The sequence below is a fragment of the Parasteatoda tepidariorum genome, chromosome 11, assembly GCF_982258835.1.
Source record: "Parasteatoda tepidariorum strain Cologne lab strain chromosome 11, Ptep-v5.0, whole genome shotgun sequence".
Taxonomy (NCBI): domain Eukaryota; kingdom Metazoa; phylum Arthropoda; class Arachnida; order Araneae; family Theridiidae; genus Parasteatoda; species Parasteatoda tepidariorum.
In genome coordinates, this window is record NC_141765.1 from 91,781,949 (window position 1) to 91,802,243 (window position 20,295).

Consider the following 20,295-nt stretch of genomic DNA (forward strand, 5'->3'; position numbering starts at 1 on the left):
TTATTTGCTCTTTTTCGACTTCTATTGTAACATTTTGAATATTCTAGCTTGCATGGGGTGTTTTCTGCGTGTCAAGTCCTGCAAAGAAAGCGTAATGGAATAATAAAAAAAAAAGAATAAAAAAATAAAATGGCTCGAGAAAGGTTCAAATTTCAAGACCCCCTAGCTCCCTTTAATATCAAGGTATAATTTTCAAACTCGGACCCTGGGTAGGGGTCTATGGTCCAAACAAGGCTGCTGAAGAGAATTTTTATAGGCCAATTAGGAGGGTCACAGTGGGCCCCTAAAAGTATATTGCGAAGATGAGAGGAGAGAGCTTTTAGCGAAACTGTGGTAGGCTTCACGTATCACCGTGGACTGGAAGGTAGGCCACCAGACAAGCAAGTTCCCTGCAAGAGGGAGGGGTCCTGGGTTCGAATCCCAGGGACGGTCAAAATTTCAAAAAATTTTCTTTTTTCTTTTTTTTTAATTTTAGATTATATAATTTTTTTATGTGTTTTTCGATATTCTGGAGGTTCCTGCATGTAGGAAAAATTTCTTTTTATTGGGAAAATGGGATAAAACTGGAAAAATCCAGGAAAATCCGTTCATTTGCTCTTTTTCGACTTCTATTGTAACATTATGGATATTCTAGCATGCATGGGGTGTTTTCTGCGTGTCAAGTCCTGCAAAGAAAGCGTAATGGAATAATAAAAAAAAAGAATAAAAAAATAAAATGGCTCGAGAAAGGTTCAAATTTCAAGACCCCCTAGCTCCCTTTAATATCAAGGTATAATTTTCAAACTCAGACCCTGGGTAGGGGTCTATGGTCCAAACAAGGCTGCTGAAGAGAATTTTTATAGGCCAATTAGGAGGGTCACAGTGGGCCCCTAAAAGTATATTGCGAAGATGAGAGGAGAGAGCTTTTGAAGCGAAACTGTGGTAGGCTTCACGTATCACCGTGGACTGGAAGGTAGGCCACCAGACAAGCAAGTTCGCTGCAAGAGGGAGGGGTCCGGGGTTCGAATCCCAGGAACGGTCAAATTTTAAAAAAAATTTCGTTTTTTTTTTTTGTTTATTTTAAATTATATAACTTTTTTTAATTTTCTTTTTCGATATTCTGGAGGTTCCTGCATGCAGGAAAATTTTTTTTTGGGAAAATGGGAAAAAACTGGAAAAATCCAGGAAAATCAGTTTATTTGCTCTTTTTCGATTTCTATTGTAACATTTTGAATATTCTAGCTTGCATGGGGTGTTTTCTGCGTGTCAAGTCCAGCAAATAAAGCGTAATGGAATAATAAAAAAGAAGAATAAAAAAATAAATAGCTCGAGAAAAGTTCAAATTTCAAGACCCCCTAGCTCCCTTTAATATACAGGTATAATTTTCAAAATCGGACAGGAGAGAGCTTTTGAAGCGAAACTGTGGTAGGCTTCACGTATGACCGTGGACTGGAAGGTAGGCCATCAGACAAGCAAGTTCGCTGCAGGAGGGAGGGGTAAAGGGTTCGAATCCCAGGGACGGTCAAATTTTCAAAAAATTTTCTTTTTTTTTGTTTATTTTAAATTACATTATTTTTTTATGTGTTTTTCGATATTCTGGAGGTTCCTGCGTGTAGGAAAAAAAATTTTAATGGGAAAATGGGAAAAAAACTGGAAAAATCCATGAAAATCAGTTTATTTTCTCTTTTTCGACTCCTTTTGTAACATTTTGGATATTCTAGCATGCATGGGGTGTTCTGCGTGTGAAATCCAGCAAAGAAAGCGTAATGGATTAATAAAAAAAAAGAATAAAAAAATAAAATGGAGCGAGTATGGTTCAAATTTCGAGCTCCCCTAGCTCCCTTTAATATCAAGGTATAATTTTCAAACTCGGACCCTAAAGCCTCTGTCAAATGAGAGAGAATAAGTGCAACTGCAAGTGTAACCTCAACTCTATCCGCAACTCTAAAGGCAATTTTTCCAAAAATTGCTCGAAAAATCCTCGTGTGATATAGAAATTACGGTTGCATGAAATATCTGCAACTGTTCAGGCAATTTCTTACATGAACCATACAGATATTAGCCTCGTTATATAGTAGAAAAAAAAAGTTAAGGTAAATTTTCAACTCAATTCAAATGTAAATTTAACTTAGCAATTATTTAGTGTTGTTTTCTTAATTTACAATTTCAGAATATAAATATTGAATGATAATTCTAAAATTACAAATGCACTAAGTTACACATTTTAATATATATATATATATATATATATATATATATATATATTACGAACTAACAAATTCAATTGAGATTTTGGTAAAATAAGCTCATTTTAAAAACAATTAAGAGTACATTTTATAATTAAAAACTTGAAAATTATTAATGATATAAAATTTGTCAAAAAACCCATATCAATAAAAGTTGTGGTATTGTATTATTTCTTAAATAAATTTAAATATTCAAAAAAATCAGCAGAGCATATAATATACCCTGGAGTTAGAGGGAGGAAAATGGATTGTAGCAGAGTGCGCTAAAATAATTTTATTTTGTATTTCTGCATTGCTATGTAAATAATGCATGGAATGACATTATAAAACTATTGTTCTATGTTTTACTGCTTCACAGCAATACAGAAAATTAAGTAAAATTACATTGCCGAATTATTCTACTACCGTCCAAATCCTCCTCTTGCTTTCTCCAAAAATAAAGAGCAAAGAAGGATAATATCAGAAAATTACAAAATCTAATATTATATAGCATCAAAACTAATGCAAAATAACATTACAGCGAGCGCTAGATAATATTAGTTTGCATAGAATCTAATATTATATAATGCAGAGCAGACAACGACCTCTTGTAACTTTCTAATATTAGAAGTTATGCAAGATAACGTTAGATTTTACCGATTTTCTGATGTTAGCTAATATTAGGTGCTACTTGGGTATGTATATATATATATATATATATATATATATATATATATATAAGTTCAAAATGAAGAATAAAACAAAGAAAAATTATAGACATATGAAAAAAAGGGGGTGGGAAATAATAAGTAAAAAAAAAACAACAAACAATATTTTATTTTTTAAAAAAAAAAAAAAAAAAAAAAAAAAAAAAAAAAAAGTGAAATGTTAATTAAAAAACCGGAAAAAAAGCCGGAAAAAAAAGATATAATCTTTTCTTCAGCCCACACGATTATATCCGCAAAACAGAGTGCTTTCTGATATTGTATCAATAAAGCCAAAGCAAAATATATTAATACAATAGTGTGAGGAGCACTCAAAAAAATTTTTATTAAATAACTATGTAAAATATTTTTACATAGTTATTTAATAAAAATTTTTTTGAGTGCTCCTCACACTATTGTATTAATATATTTTGCTTTGGCTTTATTGATACAATATCAGAAAGCACTCTGTTTTGCGGATATAATCGTGTGGGCTGAAGAAAAGATATCTTTTTTTTCCGGCTTTTTTTCCGGTTTTTAATTAACATTTCACTTTTTTTTTTTTTTTTTCTTTTTTTTTTTAAAAAAAAATAAAATATTGTTTGTTGTTTTTTTTTTACTTATTATTTCCCACCCCCTTTTTTTCATATGTCTATAATTTTTCTTTGTTTTATTCTTCATTTTGAACTTATCTAATGAGTGCTGTTTACTTGCAGCTTAAGCGCAATAAATGTTACTTATTGTTTTCTTAATTTTCTTAGTGTTTTCTTGTATTTATTTTTTTATTATATATATATATATATATATATATATATATATATATATATATATATATATATATATATATATATATATATATATACAATAATGTCTTTACTAGCGTTGAAATGAGGAAATTCGATGTCAATATTCTTTTTTACAACATGGTTCTATATTTCCTCTTAATATTGACCCCTAATATTCGTATTGGATCAGGTATTAGATTACCGGTTGCTACTGTACCCTACCGGAGGATATAATTACAGGCCTTATAGGAGGCCCACAATACGACTCTATAGGTTACTATGTATGTTTATATATCATAGCGTCGTCTTTACAAACATTAAAATGAGGAAATTTGATGTCAATTTTCTCTATTACCACATAGCAATATTTTTCACATTCGAAGTTGTTTGAACTTAGAAAAACTTTGAATTTCTATGTATTTTGAAAAATTTTGAAGTTTTTTGGACTTTGAAATATTTTCATTTTGTTTGAACTGTGAAATATTCTAAACTTGTTAGAACTTAATATAGAAATATGTTATTAGTGAATATATTGAGAGATACTTAGAAATATATTGAGGCAATTTAGACTTAGCAATATTTTAAAACTGCTTTTACTCTGAAAAATTATGAAGTTTTTTCGATTTTGAAATATTTTCTTGTTGTTTAAACTTTGAAATATTCTGAATTTGTTTGAACTTAGAAATATATTGAGGCAGTTTAGACTTAGCAATATTTTCAAACGCTTCTAACTTTGAAAAATTGTGATTTTTTTTGCTCTTAGAAACATTATGAAGTATTTTAGACTTAGTCACATTTTCATACTTTTTCGACTTTGAATGTATATTATGATAATGTCTTTATTAGCGTTAAAATTAGAAAATTCGATATCAATATTCTGTCTTACAACAAGATCCTATATTTCCTCTTAATATTGACCCATAATAATCGTGTTGGACCAGGCATTAAATTACCGGTTACTAGTGTATTCTTCCAGAGGATATAATTATGGGCCTAACAGGGGGCCTACAATACGACCCTATAGGCTACTATGTATGTAAATATACAATAGTGTCCTTACTAGCGTTAAAATGAGGAAATTCGATGTCAATATTTTCTATTACCACATAGCAATATTTTTCACCTTCGAAGTTGTTTGAACTTAGAAAACTTTTGAATTTCTTTGTACTTAGAAAAATGTTGAAGTTTTTTGGACTTTGAAATATTTTCATGTTACAATGATGAAATATTTTCATGTTTCATCAAAATAAACACAGATCTCAAAGAAGTAGCTGATTATGTAGTCAAATTGATAGAGGTGCAGCAAATTTATCAAAACAATGCTTCTGAAGAGTTTACTGCAATTTTCACGAAAGCAGAACACATTTGCGAAGAATTAGGCATTGAAATGAATCGACCTCGAGTGACATCTAGACCTTCTGAAAACGCAGAAGAATTTTTTAGGAGATCAATCTTTATTCCTTATTTGGACTCCATTATATCTTCTTTGAAAGACCATTTTTATTCTACACAAAGAAAAGCATTTTCACTCTTACAGCTTTACCCGAATGCAATGAAAAAACTGGAGAAAGCGTCACATCCTGCAGTTTTAGAAGATATATATATTATGTATAAAGATCTGCTCTCATCGAATTTCATCACTGAAGCTACAACGTGGTATGAAATGTGGAGGAATAGAGAAAATTCTTACGAATCCCTCGAATACATAGATTTAGGCCACACCGTTTTATCCAGCTGTAGAGGAGGCAATCAAAATTGGCCTAACTCTTCCAGCTATTACGTGCACTATTGAACGCACTTTTAGTACAATGCGAAGCATCAAAATATGGAATAAATCTACAATGTCTCACGAGAGATTAAGTAATTTGTGCATGCTCAGTGTGCATTAAAAAAGAATCAAAGATGACTCAGAATTTATTGAAAACGTTATAAACAGATTTGGACAGCAAACAAGACGATTATAATTCTTGTTTGATTTAACAATTCTTTAATTGTTTATGTATCAATAATTACTTAATTATTTGACTTTGAATAAAAATATTTTTAATAAAAAATTTTATAACGAAATTGTTTTTCCGTATCTCTTTAATTGCTTAAAAAAAAAGCCAGGGGGTGCAAGTGCACCTCCTTGCACTCCCTTGCCGGCGCCCTTGACTGACGTTAAAAATTACTATTTGAACTTGCGACGCTTTTTATTGGAACTTATGTTATGTCGACATGAGTAAGTTAGGCCAAATTTTCACGTTACATTTCTTTGATGGGAAAAGGGATGACTTCAACTTATATATTGAACAATTAGAACATTTTTTCTTGCAAGCGATGTGGAAGAGAACTAAAGAGTATTTATTGTTTATCTCAGCAATTGGATCTCACACCTGCAAACTTCTACGGAACCTGCTGTTCCCGAAGCTGCCGAGTGAAGGCTCGTATTAAGAGCTGGAGCATAACACTGCATTTTAAACCTGCTCCAATCATTATTGCTGAACGTTTTCGATTTCACAAGCGAAATCAAACAGTAGGAGAATCTGTTTCTCAGTACCTGGAAGACTGGCTTCAACATGTGATTTTAGTGCGTTTCTTGATGAAGCATTGCGAGATCGCTTCGTATGTGGACTGTGCAACGAAAACATTCAAAAAAGACTTTTAGCTTAAAAGGACCTGAAATTAAATTATGCCATGTAAATAGCTACTGCTATTGAAATAGTTGAAAGTGATGCAGTTAATATGAAGACATTCACATGAAGACATTCACACCTGCTGTAAACAAAGTGCAGCAAAGCTTTACAGATCAGAAAAGAAGTAAACATAATTATTCTGAAAATGTTTCTTCAAGTGCGCAGTGTAAAAAGAACAGCCCACGATCCTACCAAGTGTAAATCTAAATAAGCTAAATGCCGTTCCTGTGGGAAAAGCGGTCACATTTCACCTGTCTACATGAGTAAAAACAAAGACTCATTTACTAAAAAGATTGAAATAGTTGACTGTGAATCAGAAGCCTTATTGTATGTTGTTGCGTCCATTAAACAAGTGTCTGGGAAAAAGAAATACACTATTACGGTCTTTGTAAATGGTAAACAACTGGAGATGGAGCTTGACACTGCAGCTGATGTCTCCATAGTATCAGAAGTGTGGATAAGGGACAATTTACCCAAATCTGAGGTGGCTCTATCATCAACTAAATTATAAGACTATAATGAGCGAGAGATCCCAGTGGTTGGAGAAATCATCGCTAAAGTGCAGTGCAACAATCAGTATCACGAATTACCTTTAATTATTGTAAAAGGGAATCGCCCAGCTTTGTTTGGGAATATTCAAATTGATCTGGAATGAAATATTTCTGTATCTTCCAAGCGTCTGAACAGTGTTGAAACACTCAATAAAAAATGCACTGAAGGGTTTCAAGTTAGTGATCAACCAATAAAATTTTTTAAAGCAGTTCTGAAAATGAAAGAAAACTGCCAACCTGTCTTCTGCAAGGCCAGGCCTGTACCGTATGGTTTAAAAAATTTTGTTTCTGATGAAGTGAAAAAATTAGTAGATAATAACATGTGGAAAATTGTCGAACATTCTAAGTGGGCTACACCAGTAGTAGTGGTACCCAAAAAGAATAATGCTGTAAGATTATGTGATGATTTCAAGATAACGGTGAAGTTCCTTGATCCGAACCAGTATCCTCTGCCCACTCAACAAGATATTTTTGCTACGTTGAGTGGTGGTAAGTACTTAAGTAAATTAGATTTCTCACTAGCGTATCAACAAATAAAATTAGATACTGACTCCCAAGAGTTACTGACACTAAACGCAATTTTGGGTTTAGTACGCCTAAGTACATTGAATCAAAAGATTCAGTTCTTTGATTCGAATTACAAATTTGGAACAATAAATTGAATCACTAATTCAAATCACGTGTTTCAGAAATGCGATTCCATTCAATGATCCAAATGAAGTGTTTCAGATCGCTGATTTAAATCATGCGATTGGGATGAAATGATTAGGATCAACGATTTGAATTAGTGATTCAAATGAAGTTATTCGGTTCAATAATTTGAATCAAGTGATTCGAATCATTGATGTAATTCATATGATTTGGATCAATGATTTAAATCAAGTTATTCGAATCATGTGAATCGACCGAAGTGATTTGGCTTCTAATCATGCGATTTGGATCACTGATTTAAATTATGCGATTCGAATCATATGATACGAACCAATGATTCGAATGAAGTAAATCAAATCACTAATTCGAAGCATACGATGCGGATCAAGGATTCGAAAGAAATGCTTCAAATTTAACCAGATGAGTGATTCGAATGAAGTGTTTCAGACCTAATTTCGAATCGTGTAATTTGGATCACTGATTCGAATAACATGACTTAATTGCGAAGCACATGATTCGAATCAAAAATTCAATTATCTATTAATAGTAAGCAGGGGTATAGGTGAAGGGGAAGTGATGTCACTCCGCCACAACAATAATCCCTGCTACTACTTATTTCTTCCTGGGTGGAAAACGAAAATATGGCGCAAACCGGAAGTCAGCTGATTTCTGCCTACCTCAGTTTTCTTTTAATATTAGTTTTTGGTGGCGGCAACACTGAATAATTTACGTTTTACTGCTTTGTGATGGCAACACTTATCTAAGTGTTGCCATCACAGTAGTAACGAAACTCTACTACTTTGTTGACAATTCCTATATTAAGAACTAGGGGAGTGTCAGGTATCTCCGCCCACTGTCAATTTCATATGTATAGAATATTTTTTGAAGTCAATGGGCCATCGGACATTGTTATATTAAAAAAAGATTATTTTCAAATTTTTAGGTATTTATGCAGCTGGTAACATGGTAAACAATAGTTTACCATGTTGCATAAATATGTAATAAATAAAATAATTTTGTGATAAAAATAATAAATGTGGTTTATCTATTGTCAATACATTGGTCATTTTCTTTACACCTGAAAAAACAATCAAAAAAACATAATTTTTATAACTGGGCGGGGATACCCGACACATTTTGAAAAGAGCTGAAAAACATGTTTTTTTAAATTTCTATTTTCTTAAGTTAAACTATTCTTTTTTTTTGGATTTATTCTTTTTGCATTATTTAATTAGATGATAAAACAATAGAAACATGCAAAAATATTGATTATTACGTCATGTGTTATATGTGTATGAATCTATAACACCATTAGTATATAATTACTAATCAATCTATTAATTAAATAATTTATTGCGCAATTACATTGATGAGTAAAATAAATATATTAGCAATTTGTGGGCAACCATCCCTCTTCTCCTGAGACACGAAGTGATGGGGGGGGGGCGGAGTGATGTTAAGGACTATGTGTTTTGATGAGTGACGAGATAGAAAAAAGATCCATCACTGTTTATTTCTGCCCAATGGATTTATTCTAGAATTTTTTGTAGTGGGGGGGGGGGACTTGAATGACCAATAAATATTTAACGGTGGCAACGGGGGTTATCCATTAGTGAGTTATATAACGCTTCGAGAAATCGTGTTTGACAATATTCTCTGATGACCCAATCTATGAGTGAATGTAAGAAATAGGTATTTTATTTACGTCGTACTAGAGCTGCACAATGGGCTATTGACGATGATCTGAAGACATGCCATCGCAATTTTGATCCTCTGCAGAGGGGATGACTCCCTTGCTTAGGTAGCCCGATGACCTATGCAGGCTGATCAAGGTGGTCACCCACCTGCTTACTGACCAAGCAATTAGTGATGCTTGATTTCGGTGTTCTACTGGGAACTGTGTCTTTACAATCAGTCCATTGCGAGACGAATGCAAGAAATAGAAAAAATATATATAAATTTAGTTTTAAACTTACGAAAAAAATATATAAATGAAAATAATTAAGCATAATTATGTACCAAAACTAATATCAATTTAATTATGAGTATTAATTTAAAATTAGTGAATCTAAATTAACAAAAGGTTTCAATATTAAGAAATTTTGCTTTAGTTTTAGTAAGTAAAAATAAATTAACATTATTACCTGAAATTATAAATAAAAACTTCAGTGAATTTTTTTTTAATGAATTTATTGATTAGTTAGTACGAGTTTACATTTTTGTAGAGTAGGGATTGTTCCTGTGCAAACTAAAAAGTATCCATGGGAGAGTAGTTGGTTATCCAAACCACTTTCCTATGGATGCTTATTAATCTTTTCGTAAATAATTTAATCTTTTCTATTATGAACACGTGTATAGCTGAAAGAAAAAAACAGATTTCTTATCGATATGAACCCTCTTGTTTCATTGATATGCTTTCAGCTAACGACACAGGGTAGTGTCACCAGCATGCTGGGATAGAACTCGGAGAAGATATATATTGTTGGTGGCATGCGGATAATGAATTCAGTTCTCTTCACAGGCAAAGTGATATTTTAAAGTCAAACATAAGAGAGGTGGTAGGGCTTCAGATGATGAGGTTGCATTTGTTAATTCAAAGATCTAGTCTGACCCCTAAAAAAAGTAGACAGGTTTTGTGAACAAGATTTCTTCCCATAAGAAATTCTTTGAAGAAAAACTGACTCTCCCTATTCAGGGTGGCCACTCAAAACAGATTTCAAATTTCCCTGATTTTTCCAGGCAAAAATTTCCAGGTTTGTGTTTTTTTCCTTTTTTCTTATAAAGTGTAGGATGTGTACAAGAAAAGTGTCTGTATTATAAAATATCTTATTCAAAATGTAATTTTTTTAAACATATCTTGAAAAAAATTTTATTTTCTTACAAGATATTTTTTCATTATTTTTTAATGTTCTGGTACAACATTAATTTTTAAAAAATTAAGACGTGGAGAAAATAATATGTTTAGCTTGCAGAATATATTGTTTTTATTGAATAATTTTAATTGCTTTTATTGAATTTAATGTGTTACTTTAAGTAGTATTTGCTCAAAGTGTACCTACAAAATCAGAATAACCAATAAAACCTTGGATAAGTATTGTTTAATATATTTTCATTAAGGAAAAGAAAACCGTTTCAGGTGATTATATATCAATAATTTTTAATAATTACAGTGGCTCCCAAAAGTGCTCACTCACTTATAACTTATATTGAAATAGGTAATAAAAATTCAATAATTAAAATGAATATTTCACAATGGGTATTTCAAGATGTATAATCTATTCTTAGCAAAACTGCACGGAACATTTTAAAAACAAAGCAAAAGTTAATTTTTCAATCAAATAGTAACAAAAATGTTCCCCCACGAAAGTCATCGTACATTTAAATGTTTTGGATCTCAGAATTAAAATTATCAATTGCTTTTTTTATTTAATTATTTTTCATTTCTTTATTAGCAATTTAGTATCAAACCTATAATAGCAAAATTATATTTTTAATTTTTGCTTGTAAACTCCGTAATACTTTATTTTGTCATTTAAAAATGACTTGTAGTCGTAATAAAATAGACCAAATTTGATTATTTGTCTTCATAAGAGGTAAATCAGTAATGAATACGTTAAATTAGTTTACTGTATTCAATTGAACTGTGCAATATGTGATAAAATGCTTAAAAGAAGGACTTCAAATCAGAGATTAAAATTATAAATTTTGTGGAAAAATTCATAAATTTGCAATTGAGTGTTGTAAAAGTTTCCGTAAAAATTTTAAAAAAATATTCTGCACGAATTTCACCTGACAAAAAAAAAAACTAGTTACATGTATTTTCAACCTTTAAAAGCTATTGTAGATGCTAAAGGAAACTCCACTAAATGTTAATTTAAGGAAAAATTAGATTACTAATAGACTGAGATTTTTCTTTAAAAGTGTATGATGACTTTTGTGGGATAAAGTTTTTGTCACTTTTTGATGATTGATTCCTTAATAAACTTTTCCTTTGTTTTTAAAATATTTCATATTGTCATTTAAAATATTTCAGTTTTATTAAGATTAGAACACATTTTTTTATCATTAAATATACATTCTGAAACACTCATTTTAATTAATGGATAGTCTTGTAATTACAATTCAATATAAAGCTGTACTGTATACTGTATTTCATCTTACCAGCGCTTTTTATAAAATTCACTGATCATATTTTCCTTAAACCAATATCTCACGTCAAATTTTTAAATAATGGTATTTTGAAATAGCATTTTTATTTTAAGAGATTCAGTATAAAAAAATAAATGTCAGAAATGTAAAATTGTCTAATTTTTAGTTCTATACTCTATAGAAGAAAAAAAAAATAGATAAAGTTCCTTAAAATTTATACTTTTTTGATTTTTTTTCTTATTTGAAATTAAAACATTTAAAGAATTCCAATCTAAACACACAGTTTTTTAGTTTAGCATAGTTAATTGTTTTTGTTTGAACAACTTGACTCTTGTTTTTGTTTGAACAACTTGAACACTAAGTTTTGTTTTCCTTCTCCTGACTAAACACATATGAATAAAAAAATATATATTTTATGTATATATATATCATTTAATATGTTTCCTATATATTCCTTAGTCATTGTCAGCTTTTTTAGGTAAAAAGAGGAATAGCTTTCAGGGGTCTGTCTAGGTTTTTCTGAGAGGTACCTATTTTGTGAAAATTTAGACATAATTTGTGAAAAATTAAAAATTATATTAAGAAATCAACACAAAAATATGGATTTATCGTTTCTTAAGGGATACAAAAATAAAATTATAAGAAAAAGTATTTTGTGAAACTACCGTTTTTCCTAAAATTGAATTTGTGAAACTACCGTTTTTCCTGAAGTTGAATTTGTGAAGGTACCGCTAAACGGTAGTAAATTTGGCCTGTACAGACCCCTGGCTTTGAAATATCATCTCTGGAATGCAAGCAACATTTACGAACTTTCGATATTGTGATAACTATACAATTCGAATTTTGAATCAAAAAACTAATATTTACCAACAAAACCGTAAAATTCGATATTAATGTATAGTTAGTTCTAAAAAAAAACTTTTTTCAAAATAAAACTATACTGTAGAAGGTTAAAATGAAATAGAAAAAATTAGCATTAATGCAAGAATTGTAACAATTTGTCGACAAACACTGCTGTTAGTGATGGGGGAAAATGCGCGATTGGTTGGTTTGCTGAGAAAAATAATTTATGGATTTCTTTGAATGGGAGTTGAAAAGCTTTCAGAAAAAGAGTGCAATATAAAATCTATTATTATTAAATTATAACCAACTAATTTTTAGAGAATTTAATAAAGTAAAAAATACAAAAACATTTTGTCAAAATAGAAAAAAATTACCACTCTCAATTGCGAACAAATTTGAATCATAGTGTGAACACGGACAGAATTTAAAAACCGAATCCTAACCCCGTCTTCCACATCCACCATAATCTTTGCCTTTCCTAAATTGCACAGTCTGCATAGAGATCAAAGGTTTCTACATTTGCATGGGAGAATTTTATGTTTTATTCTAGTTTAATAGGGTTATAATGGAGCAAATTTTGACGAAAGCAAAGTAAGTTGATATTTTAACTGTTTGGAGATACATTTCAGTCTAAAAAATGTGGGTGTAATGGATGAAACAATTTAAATTAAGAAAATTATTAGCAAATAATTTAAATTAGTGAATAAAAAAATATATAAGAAAAAATTTCCAGGTTTTCTTTAAAATTTCCAGGTTTTTAACCATATCTCCCTGATTTTTCCAGTATAAAAAAATTTCCTGATAATTCCAGGTGGGTGGCCACCCTGCTATTGTAACATGGTTTCTCAAAATAAGCAATACCTCTATTTCTAAAAAAACATTTCGAAAAGGAGAAAATGGGAACCCACATAGCTGCTATTTCCAGAGGGGTCGCATTCCATGACACAAGGAGCTTCTCTGAAGATCTCCACACCCTCTAACAATGGAAAGGTCCTTTTATTGTTAGAGGGTGGTAGTTCTTTCCTTAAACTTTAGGAGGAAATATAGAAACGGAGGGAGGGGGAGTGCTTCTGGGCTCCCTTTTACACATAACTGTAGAAGAAGGAGGACAAGTTGATTTCAAGAAAAGCATGACTAAGTAGGGGGAAAAGGAACCAAAAAATGAAATTCTTTCTTACACAGTAGACCAATTGGCATGATCTTTCTGGAGTGGGCACGTCAAGGCGCATTTTATTATACCAGGGTGAGAAAAAAAAAGAATAATGAGGTAGAATTTTCTCATTAAAAGGGCATACAGGAGGTGCGCACTGTTAAACCCATTTTGAAGAAACCTTTACTTTAAAAAGGAAGATGCTAGGTTTAGCCATAAATAAATTTTTGAATGAAATTTTTAAGTTTGAGACTTTTGAACAGCAAAAGTTTTGCCCATATTTTTTAATTTATCAGAAGTAGAAAGCCATGGGGGACACCCTGACCTCAACAAAAGATTTTATTTAATGATGTTTTTGTTTTATTAAATAAACAACATAAAATTCATCTGGTTTAAAATTAACTGTGAGACACTTTTCATTTAGACATGCCATAAATAAACTTAACAGAGTATTTCAATAAGCTTTATAAATATTTTTCAGTAAATAAGAAGTCATACAAAAAGATAACTTCAAAAGATATCCTTGCAATAAGAAATGAAACATGATCAAACAACTAAGTTATTATTATTTTTTAATTAATTTTTACACATTAAAACAATTTTAGCTGCTCTTCTTCAGGTCCATAGAAAATGACAATCATAAAATGTTCGAATGAACAAGTGATACAGTTATCTGTTGTGAAAGCCCACTGAAAGAGTCAGGTTTGTGTCTCGATGAAAAAGAAAATATAAAGGCTGACTGATCTGCCTAATCAAATGAATCTTCAAACTTAAATAAATACAAGAAAATAATTACAAGTAAAACAAATACTGAAACATGGATATTATGGAATGCCAACTATTTAAATGATTTATGATTTTAATACAATCAATGAAATGAGTATATTCAATGGGTGTGGAAGTAATTCATGAAAAATTAATATTAAAATAAATACTTTCAATATAATAAAATTTTGCTAAAAATGCATTTCAATCAACAACTATGTTGCAGATGTGCATAAAATTTTGGTCCTGAACACATTTTTTAATGCTTTCATACATTCTTTTACTTCAGCAAATTTGATTTGGTACATCTTTCATTATCAACAATAAAAAACTTGTCTATAAAATTTTTTTAAAGCCCACAGGCATATCAACTTAAAATATAGGAAAGCCTTGTATGCAACACAGTGAGTTATAAATACAATGACATAACTTTAAATTCTCAAGTGATGCTTCCTTTCAATGTAATAAAATGTTATGATATGAAAGCATGGAACACAATGCTCCTGGAAAGACTGTTTTTAACATGGTAACAATACATAATTTTTCAATTCATTGAAAAGAAGAAGATATTGCATGGCACAATATGTGAAAGGTAATAAGTCTATCCTTTAGTCATGAGGCCTAGATAATTGGGAGAGGCACTGTGCTATTGTTCTTGCTGATTCAACAGGCGACATGGCTAAATAAGCTAATTCTGGTTCAAACCTTCTGACATATCTAAAAAGAAAATTATAAATAAATTATTAAAAAATATATTTCAAACAAAATGCAGAAAAGTATTACTCAGAATATTTTTTGATAGGGATTTTCCCTAATTTTTGAAGGACTGAATAAGCTAGTTGATTAGTGCAGATGATATTTTCAATTATGAACTCAGGAACAAAAACATACTTTTACAGATAACTCAAATATGAAGTCTTAAATTATCAATCATACAAAAAAAAAAATTTATTTAATTTAAAACTAGTTTTCCCTGCGTAACTTTTGATCTAATAAGTAGAATATCACAAATTAAATTGATTTGTGTAGATATTAAAAACCAGGCAAAAAAACATACTTTTTCTAAGGAAACAAATTTTTTTTTATTTCTTTAAATTATGGAAGGTTGCAACAATTATAAAAATAAAGTCACACAAATCTAAACTTCACTTCATATTTCCCTAGAATCATCAAGCAAATCAAAAAATCTTTTTGCAAAAAATATATTTCTTGAGAATAAATCATTTTTTAACGTTTAGTTAAATAATAATGATGAAATTTTTTTGTATTGTTAACTATTTCCCAAAATTTATTAGAATTTTTTTTTTTTTTTTTAAGTTTTGGATTTCATTATTTAAAATTATTACTTACATTAAAATGAAGTAAAAATTTCTGTATCAGAATATTCAAATGTCCCTTGTGCAGCTTTAGTATGACGTAAATAAAGTGTTACTAAGGTTAGTCTCTCTAACTATTAAGATAGCATTTTCAGGATCATAATATCATTTATATTTGGCACAACAGCCCCGAGTAGGCCAAGGTCATACCTGCCAACATTGGGGAAACAAAAGAATGGAGATTTTACTAGTGAAATTTTTTGGGCTATGTGTATAGTTTTGATGCACCATGCAAGTCAAAAAGAGAAATTCAAAATTTGAAATAAGGTAAGCGAAGTAAAAAATATCTAAATAAATCTTAAACCAGAGAAGACCTTTCAAAAGCATTGTTCATAATCCTAAGCAATTAGCTTTAGTTTACAGAATTTTTACATATTCTTATTACGAACTTAAGTAGCTGATTTGGCTTTGCATAAGAATTTTTTTAAAAATGAGTTCGATTCATAACAGTTACCAGAGAAAAGCTAGCAAGCTAATTTTCTCAACTTTAAAAAATCAAACTTTTCATCAGAAAGTAATGAGGGTAATTCATAGCTAAATTTTTTTAGCTTTAGAGAAAATTCTCTTGGGCTCTGCATTGCTATGCAGAATGCATAGGATAGCAAATGTATCACCCGCTATATTTTTGAACTGTACTTTTTTAAACTGTTTTTTTTTGAACAGTAGGTAAATAACTAAGTTTGTTATCGGAGAAAAAAAAAACGATTCCCTGAATAAGCAGCTCACAGCAGCATTCTCACTCAGGGTGCGTAGCCAAATCTTTGAATCAAAAATAAGCACTTTTTAAAAACTTTTCAAGCACTTTACAAAACTTTTCAAGCACTCAAAAATTCATATTCAATCAATGATATTATTGAAAAACAAAAACTTTTTATAAACAGTTTTAGCATTAAAAAAAAAAGAAAGAAAAGAAACGGGCGTAAATCGAAGCATTCAGTACTTTCCCACATCACTGAGTGAATTCAACTTGACCCTGAGCTCAGAACAAAAGTACCCTTACCCCCTACGTCAAAAAAAGTGTTAGAAGTAAAATAAAATAAAATAAATAAGAATAAAATTTAAATAAATTAAAAAGAAAAACATTTCATAAGGATCTGATATTCTCTATCCGAATTGGAGCACTCGGGTTTCGGTTTGAAGTGAGCGCGCATGCGCTAGTCATAACGTGGGTACGACATGAAGTCCGCGTGAATGATTACGTAGCAAACTCTCCATTTTTCGTGAAATGCATGGGATCCACCAGATATCACTGAAGGGAAGAAAAAAAATTATTCGGAAAAAAAAGTACTTTTTAAAAACGCCAGCTGAAAAAAGCACCTTTAAAAGCTTTTAAAAACAAAATCCCCAAAAAAGCACCTTTAAGTACTTTTTACAAACGCTACGCACCCTGTCACTACATCCGGTTTGGACGGCGATGCAGCACATGAACTGCAGTACTGCATAGTACATCTGTGCATAGTACCGATTGTTCAATCCTGGCGACTTATAATGTCGTTGCTGAGTGGAAGGATTAAAACAGGCCTTAGGTCGGGAAGGAGGGTACAAAATTTATTTATTAATTATTAGACAAAAGCAGTCATGAGAGTGTGTAAAAGGTGAACATGAAAAGTTGCGCTCCTTGGTTATATCTTAGGGAAAATCTTGCAAAGTAAAATCCGTAAAATGTCTTAATTTAGGGAAAGAGGGAACTCTTAGTAGTTGATATTGGTTTATGAAATAGATCGAGTGCTTCCCACACAGAGCAAAGGGAAAAATGTCCTGCTCTAATATAATGCATACTTGAGCAAAAAATAGATTTAAGAACAGGATGTTGCTTTTAAAAGTGTGAGAAAGTATTTCGATTAGAATAATTAATTAGGATAACATAAAAAGATTAACAGAAGCTTTTTATGTTACATCCCCCTGAAATGAATATAAAGCTTAAAGTAGGGTATGGAACAAAAAAAAAGGCTTTATTTGACATATAGTGGCGTTACACATGATTGCCTGAAGAAGCGTAAGTACAACTGGCAGATGTTCCCTAGTAGGAGATATGCCCTCTCCTTACTGTAATTGTTGATTGGCATCGTTTCTCCATGCTAAGCACCACATTATCCAGGAGTTCTTGGGGTAAACATCTCTATTCCACCTTTAACGCATCTTTCAGTTGATGGGTGTTACCAGGAGGATACTGTCGTGTTGCAAGACGTCTCCCTAATGCATCCCACACTTGCTCTATGGGACTTAGATCTGGAGAATAAGCTGGCCAATCCATTCCTGTGATATCTTCACTTTCCAGTAGCTCTTGAACATTAGTAGTGCAGTGTGGCCGGGCATTGTCATCCATAAAAATGAAGTATGGTCCAATCGCCCCTCGGAACAGACGCACGTGGGGTAGGATTACCTCATTGCAGTAGCGGTCTCTAGTTACTGAACCTCGGTCGAAGATCTGAAGCTCAGTCCGCCCGTTCAACATAATGCCACCCCAGACGACAACTCCAGGACCACCGTAACGATCTCCAACCTCTCTCCAGATCAACTGATGTTGAGAATCGCTTGTAGCAATAAAACGACTCTCATCTGTGAAGAGGACGCGACTTCATTGATGAGGTGTCGAGGTTTCGTGTTCTCTGCACCACTCTAAACGGTGCCGCCGATGGCTAACTTTTAAAGGTATGCAGCGTTCAGGACGTCTAGCAAATAAGTCACCTTTGTGGAGGCGTCTGGCCACTGTAAATCTTGATACTTGTCGTCCTGTGACTGTGCACAGATGCTGAGATATGGCGCTCGCTGACTGAAAACTGTTTCTTTTCGCCTGGAGGACAATGTAACGGTTATCTCTTGGTGTTGTTTTCCTTGGACGGCCAGCACCAACCTTCCGAACAGCTGTACCAGTAGTTTTAAAGGCATTCCAAGCACGAGAAACAACACTTTTGTTGATCCCGAACTCTTCGGCGACACTGGTCACACTACGCCCCTCCTCAAGCTTCCCAATCATTCTTCCTCGAGTAAAGTCGTCTAAATGATTTCTTGAAAACATGTTTCACAAAGCAAATCACTTGCAGTTAATGTCCTTAACTATGGTGCTCTTCCTCCTTTTATCACAATTTTGACCTGTGCGCGCTGACTCACAAGGTTTAGGTACGCTTAAATCATCTATGACGCTTTATTTCTAAAATTTGCATACAAATAATCTTTCTACTGAATTACGTGCATATTATACTGCAATTTCATGGCTATCTTATACTTTGTTGGGGAGCTGTGGCCAAAAAACCACTAGTTGCTTAAGTTTTGCACACCCGTGTATATAAAAAAATTGTGTTTTCAATTTAATTCAAATCTTGCATAAACTTTGAGACACACTTTAATTGCTAATGGTTTTATATTCAAAAAACTTAAAGCGATTTATTTATTATACTAATTTCCTAATATTATATAAATTTATATATATAAGATTACTTATTTATAAAATGTATGTAATCACGCAGATGGCAAGGTTCAAATATGGCGAAAACAGCACAAAAACACGGATCCCAACTGCATTGCCTCAACACTTCAAGCTAACGGAGGCAATGTTATGGATTGGGGGATGTTTTCTTGGCATTACATGGGTCCTTTGATTCCTGTGGAACAACGTCTGGATGCCCAAGGGTATTTAAGTGTTATCGTAGATCAAGTACAACCTGTTATGTTAATGGTGTACTTTTCTGGACATGGATACTTTCAGCAAGCAACGCCATACAGCTCATATTGTCGTCAGATGGTTAAAAAAAAACATGACGGTGACTTTACCTTGCCTCATTGGCTTGCACAATCACCAGATCTCAAACCAATTGAGAATTTGTGGGATAGAATCAAAGGGGGCATCTGACAGCTGGATCCAATCTCATAGAACTGAAAAATGCAGTTCATTGGATATGGGGTTAACTTCCTCATACCACCTACCAGCATCTCATAGAATCTATGCCTAGAAGAATTTGAGCAGTATTATGGGCTAAAGGTGGCCAACAGTGTATTGAAGGGCTGGTCATAATAATTTGGCCACTCAGTGTATGTATATACATATAGCTATTTTGCCACAAAATTAAGAAGAATTATATTTATTTGTAAATAACCTCAAAAATATATCTCATTTGGTAATTCGTTTTGCAAGTTTTGGCTTAGAACTCAGGCACAAAAAACTCAGATATTACGCGAAGCTAAGCAGAAGTTTGAACATTTTGGACTTCAAAAAGTGAGCTGGAACTCATCTCTTGTAATAATTCATAACAAATTTTACACAGTTTATGTAAATTTTTATCATAATCAACTAACAAAAGCACACTTGCCAACATTTAATCTGCATGACCCTACAATTCTGAACTAGTGTTTTACACCAAACAAAGCCTTATATAGTGTGTCTTTATTTATGAAAAAATAAAAGCACGAAAACAAAGTGATAAACGAATAATAAATACCAGAAT

At 31.8% G+C, this 20,295-nt stretch overlaps 1 protein-coding gene and 1 long non-coding RNA gene across 7 annotated transcripts in view; one reads left to right on the forward strand and one right to left on the reverse strand.

The window, feature by feature from the left end:
- Positions 1 to 10,185: 10,185 nt before the first annotated feature.
- Positions 10,186 to 20,295, forward strand: part of LOC139427149 (uncharacterized) — a 42,657-nt gene continuing 32,547 nt past the window's right edge. Inside the window, exon 1 of the long non-coding RNA XR_011638308.2 lies at positions 10,186 to 10,323. This is a non-coding gene — a long non-coding RNA (uncharacterized LOC139427149). The remainder of the gene's footprint in view (positions 10,324 to 20,295) is intronic.
- LOC107455719 (uncharacterized) overlaps positions 14,268 to 20,295 on the reverse strand; it is a 148,433-nt gene continuing 142,405 nt past the window's right edge. For all 6 annotated transcript variants that reach the window (XM_071187978.2, XM_071187979.2, XM_016073386.4 and 3 more), the window contains one exon: positions 14,268 to 15,194. In XM_071187978.2, coding sequence (XP_071044079.1) covers positions 15,086 to 15,194 — 109 coding nt within the window. In that variant the 3' untranslated portion in view covers positions 14,268 to 15,085. The remainder of the gene's footprint in view (positions 15,195 to 20,295) is intronic.